Source organism: Capsicum annuum, chromosome 8 (assembly GCF_002878395.1).
Source record: "Capsicum annuum cultivar UCD-10X-F1 chromosome 8, UCD10Xv1.1, whole genome shotgun sequence".
In the NCBI taxonomy this organism is placed as follows: domain Eukaryota; kingdom Viridiplantae; phylum Streptophyta; class Magnoliopsida; order Solanales; family Solanaceae; genus Capsicum; species Capsicum annuum.
Genome location: NC_061118.1, coordinates 25,769,728 through 25,776,812, shown reverse-complemented (window position 1 = coordinate 25,776,812; position 7,085 = coordinate 25,769,728). Strand labels below are relative to the sequence as shown.

The 7,085-nt window shown below is 32.1% G+C and overlaps 1 protein-coding gene across 1 annotated transcript in view; it reads right to left on the bottom strand.

Annotated features, from left to right (window-relative positions):
- The window catches only part of LOC124886564, a 1,706-nt gene extending 1,266 nt beyond the window's left edge, over nt 1-440 (bottom strand). Inside the window, exon 1 of the mRNA XM_047395384.1 lies at nt 176-440. Within this exon, the coding sequence (XP_047251340.1) occupies nt 176-440 (265 nt within the window). The remainder of the gene's footprint in view (nt 1-175) is intronic.
- Between the last annotated feature and the right edge of the window lie 6,645 nt (nt 441-7,085).

Below are 7,085 nucleotides of genomic sequence, written 5' to 3'. Positions count from 1 at the left end.
TCACCATTTAGTTCCTTTATGATACCCTTAATTGTTTCAATCTTGCAAGCAATCACAATTTCTTTTTGAATTCTTGGACAAGTCATTTGATCATTTTGAGGAGCCTTTTCCAACACAAATTTATGAATTTCATCACACTTTTGAGCATAAAATAAAAGAATTTCGAGAAAATTACCTCTATTAAGTGATGACTTAAATTCATCATGATCTCGAAATGTCAATCCTTGTCTTACGAGAAACCTTGCTACATCAATCGAAGTTGCCAATCGAATGCGATATCCATGCTTATCTTTACTAGATTGTTTCTCAATTGATGCATGAATAGATTGTTCTTGCCGCATTAGATCCTCACATTTTCTTTTTGCCTGATTATGGATGCTATTAATCTTACCAACATGTGTTTCCAGGCTAGTTTTTTTGTTCCAGCTCTTAAAATCCATACTCAAAAATACTTCACCTTCACCTTGACGATTGTTATTTCCCTTGAAAAATAATAATACAAACAATAAGCTGCATCTTTACTTACACTATACTCTAACTAGCCAGGAAATTCATCATACCATTTATGATTAAAACGTCGCATATCTCCACAAATCTCCATTTAAGGAAACTCTTGTAGTTGAGGTTGACAAGGTTTTTTCAGAAGATACGCTTTCTAACCTTGTCACGATCATTTGGACGAAATTCTAAAATTGGAGTTCTTTCACCCGAATCAATCTTTAAAGAATTTAAGTCAAATTTTTGAGAAGAATGCGATGATACTCCTAACTTATTCTTATTTTCTTCCCGATTAGGTTGACTGTGCGATAGAACTTGAATTTGAGCTTTCAGAAAAATATCTCTTCATGACTCTTAGAATGGAAAGCAACAATAAAAAAAGAGAAAAAAAAAAAGGTTTTAACATTGGGTAAAGAACAAGAAAGTGATTTGGGAATTTGACTTTAAGAATTCTCAGATCCCTATTTCAATTGAGGTTTCTAATTTTGGAAAAATAAAAAGAGGATTTAAGTTTTTTTTTAATTGATTTTATGTTTTAACTTTTTTTTTTATTTCATATAGTAGCAGCTGAGGTATAGCAGATGTACATGCGTCCTTTTTTTTTAATTATAGTTGTACGGGACAGCTACTACAGCAGCTGTACAAAATAGATTTTTAAAAAAATGCAGCCTGCGCCAGTAGTGAGAATCAAACCCGCGATGCGAGGGCTGAAGGAGTGACCTAAGAAGTAGACTTGGAACCACTAAGCTATCCAACAACCTTGTTTCAGGTGGTTCAAATTAAATATATGTACATAAATATAGATTTTCTATCTTATATATACAACATAATTTTTTACCGAGGGAGTTTCGGGTGAACCCATGACTACACCGTGAGTCCGCCCCTGTTTAGTGGGTATGTTCTTGTCGTCGCCGTCGTCTCTGGTACATATGGGTGTGTAACTTTCGAGTTTTTTTATTGTTTTACACTCAGTCTTGACATATTGTAAAACTTCTTCTTTTTCCTTTCAGGGTGTGTTTGGTATGATGGAAAATATTTTCTAGCAAATATTTTTCTATCTTCTCTTGTTTGGTTATGATATAATGTTGGGAAAATATTTTCCAAACTAGCTTATTTTCCTCCGCTTGATAGAAAACTCCCTCATAGGAAAGGAAAGTCATTTTTCTGAAAATTTGAGACGCACTTATGCCCCACCCCCACCCCCTCTTCTCCACCTCCAACAACAATGAAGTTCCATTACCCATAAACATTTCGCGGTGCTTATTACCTTTTTTAGGGTTTTCTTCTCTCTATTTCTCCTCTGGTAATTTCTTCACTTTTCTTTTTTTTCCTCATTTAATTATTTATTTTTCATTTATTTATTTTGTTATTTCTTGATCTGATTGTGTATATTTTTTTTGCCTAATTTACATTGTTATATGAGATTTTACTAGTTATCTAGTGTGTCCAAATTGACTATGTTTTGTTTTTGAATTTTTTTTATGTTGTTCATTTCTTGATTTCATTTGTGTTGCCTGCTTGCCGCTTCATTATTTATAGTTGAGTGAGCTTATGAGTTGCTTGTATTGAGCTGAGTAGTATATCGAAACCGACGAATGTTTAGATGGGTGTGTTTATTTACTATATTTTGATGCATTTCATTAATAATTTTCTTGATTTCTTAGCTTCTAATATGCGTGTTTCGAGATCTCTATTGTACCCAAATTGACGGATTGTTATATGTGGGTGTTAGTTTTGGATATTGTGTAAGTATACGTTTGTTGGGGAATGAATGACCAGTTTGCTTATGCGAATTTGGTCAATACGCTCGTCATGAGCTAGCTTCTGGGTCTGAGTTTAGCCCAATGTCATATCTTTACGTGGTATCAAAGCCAAATTCAACTCCGTTTGGGCTCCTAGTCCACATTTTGATCATCACTTAGAAGAAACTTAGGAAACCTTTAACCACCAATCATGAGCTACAAGAATTCTTTTCTGATTGGCACACATATTTGCTTTCACATACTAACATTGAGATATATGTCTTGTATGCGAGTTCAATAGCATATGTGCAAATCAAGCTGGCCATGTATAGAGAAAATATAAAAGCTCACCACTTGTTCACTCCAGAATAAAATAGAGTATGTTCTGTTGGCCATTTTGAGATGAAGAAATGTGTGCATTGTAATATCCATTTCATGCCCTGCATGCATTTGTAGACATTTTTGAAGAGTCCAGGCAACTTAAATTATTCTAATGGGTAAGCATACTATGATGAAAAGGACTATTAGAGTCCATGCTGAAAAACTGGAAATGAAACAATCCTCAAGCCCCTCCCTCTCCTTGTTGAAAATGTTGGATTAAGTTGAAATAAAGCTGTCAAGTGAAAGCACTTCACTGTCCTCCTCATTCAAAAATGAGTCTCTATGACACTGTCACAACAATCGCTAGAATGCCATCACTATGTAAGTGGAAATGTTGACATCAAAGCAGCATATATGGTGTGTTTATTTATCTATAATTGCATTTCTTTTTCTCTTTCTTGCAAGAATTACCAAAATTACAATTTTCAGACGAAAATAGAAAGTTTATATATATAGTAGAAGCAGATGCTAGTGAATGTAGTTATGGAGGATTAATTAAATATAGGTACGAAAATGAAAAAATAGAACATCATTGCAGATATTATTCAGGAACATTTAATGAAATGAAAATAAAATGGAAAATAAATAGAAAAGAATTATGTTCATTATATAAATGTTTATTAGCATTTGAACCATATATTGTATATAACAAATTTATTGTAAGAACAGATAATACCCAGGTTCGATGGTGGCTAACAAAGAAAATACAAAATTCAGTTACGACAAAAGAGATATGGAGACTAGTAATTGTTGTTGTTCACTGTGTTCACTTTTTGAAGTTGTGCTTGTTATGATCTATTTATGTTAAATTATCTAATTAGAACCAAATGAACTTAATATCAATTTTTTTATATTATATTGTAAGTACATCCCAATTATGATAAGTTCATCAATAAAAAAATTAAAATATTTGAAGAAATGATTCTTGTGTGTGGAAATGATCGAGCTAGCTAGGGGGATTGTGCTAAGTCATTTGAAGATGTAGATTTGGATTATTGTTTTGAGAAAGATAATGATAATGATATTGAAGGACCCTCCATAGAAAAGGATGTACAAGTGACTGAAACTTCTCAAGCCAAGACAAATCGCAAAAGAAAACTTTCTTTTGAGGCCTAAGATGTCGTAGGTGATGTATCAATAAAATTTGGAGAAGTGGCAATGGAAATTAGTAAGATGATTGATAGTCGATGTCGTAGGCGATGTGTCAATAAAATTTGAAAAAGTGGCAATGAAAATTAGTAAGATGATTGATAGTCGCCTAGACGTGACAAAGTTGTACGAATAAGTTATGGCAATGGAAGGTTATGACGAAGAGTTCCTCGGTGATGCTTTTGATTATTTGGTGCAAAGCGACACTAGCAAAAGCATTCATGGCCAAAAATCAAAATCTCCATAAGGTGTGATTGGAACGATTCAAGCGACAACAATAGTTATATGGGTTGGAAGAACTTAGCTGTAGAAGCAATTACTGTTCACACTTTTGTTTTTGATAATGTATCGTGTATTTGTTATCAAAATTCTCTCTTTTATGGATTTGAGGAAATATTGATTAGAAAGCTTGAATTACATAATTAGTAGTTGCTTAAATTTTATTGACATGTAATGTTTTGGTAATCGATATGAATATTGTTTGGTATGCATTAATTAGTTTCTACACATTGTTCAGTTGCTAGAGGCAGTAGTTAGTAGTATTTTTTAGAAAGTATTTTTTCAGTCACTAATCAAACACAAAAATATTTTTTCTGAAAAATATTTTCTACTCACAAGCCAAACACCACAAAATATTTTCCAGAAATTGTTTTCCATTCACCAACCAAATATGATAAAATAAGTAGAAAATCAACTTGTTTTCCATGAAAACATTTTCCATGGAAAATATTTTCTATCATACCAAACACACCCTTACTCCTAAAAGATATTTTTGGTCATTACATTAACAAAAGTCAAATAAGTATAAGAAATTAATAAAATACCCAAACTAGTTCTGTTTATTTAAGAAAACACCATTTTTATTGTTTACGTTGCTATTTACTTTTCTCTTTCGTCTTAATATATAAGTTTCGTAACCTTGTCCATTATTTCTTAAATTGCTGACTACTTTCATTTAATATTATGTAACACTGTTCTTACTTATCAGTATAAAAAAAAAGAATAATATATTTTTTTATCTAAATATAATTTAATTTTAGTTTCTCATATTAACTGTACTGACTTATACTCAGTACTAAATAGTATAACATATTTAAGATTACAATTTTTGAAAAAAATTATATGTTCAGTCAAGAACATTTATCAATTTATATTCACTGACTAGTTTGTAAATTAAGTAATTCAAATATATTGATTGTGACATTCACTTTTACTGGTTCATTATGAATTATACACTATTAAGTCTTGAAAACTAACTTAGAAAATAAATAATTAATATTGAGAATAAAATTTTTAAAAATAATATATTAAAAAAGATGAGTACATTAAAATACTTTTAATAATAGATAAATTAGAATTAATGTAAAAGTAGAATGTAACTATTCGTAAATTAAAGGAGGAACACGTGCACTTGAAAGAAAGTCATTTTGATATAGGTTTTAAGGAAAGTAAAGTCTCTTGTTTGTTTACCAAAAAAAGAACACTTTCCTTGTTTGTCAGACATGTTTTGTAGTTGAAATTCATTTGGAAAGATTTCGTTTTCTCGGTTTCTGCCTCCCACTTGATCATATATATTCCCCCCACACACCCAAATCCCAACCTAAAGTCTCTTGATAAAATTGAAGGAAAGGTGTTTTTTAAGTCTTGAATAAAGTATTGGTGATATTAACTAACAGATAGGGTCAAACATCATTAGAAAACTTGATTAAGTTAATTGTGGATTTGATTAATATTTTCAAAACTTTCTAATCTTTTCAAAAATACAAATCAACCCAACCCACACCCCTCTTCAATCCAAATCAACCACTCTTTTCTCTCTCTCAATAGCTTCTCTCAACTCTCTCCCAACCAACAGTTCTGCAAAATTTCTCCCTTCACCCCCCGGCGACTTCTACCTCCGGCGACAAATAGTTGGGCTTCGATTTCACCTCTTTTCTCCCTTCAACCCCCGGCGACTTCTACCTCCGGTGATAAATAGTTGGACTTCGAGCTCCCCTCTTCAATTCAAATTAACCTATCTCCCATCTCTCTCTCGACAGCTTCTCTCAACTTTCTCCCAACCAACTGTTCTGCAAATTTCTCATTAATCCTTGGCGACTTCAACATCCGACTACAAATAGTTGGGCTTCGAGTTCCTTTTTGACTTCAACCTTCAATCGACGTGACAGTCTTGCTCTCCGGCCACAACAGCTTCAATTCTTCATCGTTCCTTTTCTTCTTTCACAGGTAAAAATTTATGACCTTTTTAGTTCTGAAGAAAATGAGGAACTTGAGCCAACTTCTCTTATAGTATTAGTTAACAATTTCAATATTTGTTGCATTAATTTGAAATGCAGTCTGAATAAAATCCTAATTTCTGGTATTTTCTTTCTTCTCTTTTCGAAGTGAATTATGATATTTTGTTGTTTGTTGCATTTTTTTGAAGTTTGATTTTTATTTTTTGTGTTTATAAAAATAAAATGACAATTTAGGTTGATTTGTTCTGTTCTTGTTCTTGGTAAAAATGGTGAAATTGTTATTTTTTTGTTGAACAAAATTGTGCTACTATTTTTTATTTCCTCCAACAGATTACCCATCTGGTGCAACATATTAACCATGTGATGCAACATATTTACCATATGATGCAACAGATCAACCATCTGATGCACCAGAGGAACCATCAGATTACAATTCTGATGCAATAGATTAATAATCTGATACAATAGATTAACTATCTGATGTAACAAATTTACCATATATTTCAATAGATTAAGTACCGGATAAAAAATTTGATGCAACTAATTAACCATCTGGTGCAACGAAAGAACCATCAAATTAATAATCTGATACAACAGATGAACCTTCTGTTGGATAAAATCCTATTAACTCTTTCAACAGTAAATGTCCAAGACTTGATTTTTCCAACTGATCATTCATCTTCCGCGATGGACAACCCTATGTTGGAAGAAATCTAAACAATATTGACCATTGATATATGTTCTAACAGATCACTCATGTGTTGCAACAGATGTGTGACCTGTTTCACAGACCATTCATCTTTCTCAACAGATGAGTGATATATTTTGTATTGTCACAACATATTTCTCAGCCGTTGTTGCAGGTTAGTTAACTATTCTGACAGATCACTCATATGTTGCAACAGATGTGTGATCTGTTGCACAAAACATTCATCTTTCTCAACAGATGAGTGATATATTTTGTATTATCGCAATAGATTACTCAGTCATTGCTTTGAATTATTTAATTGTTCCAATAGATTACTCATACATTGCAACAGATAATGTCACAATAGATGTGTGATCTATTGCACAGACC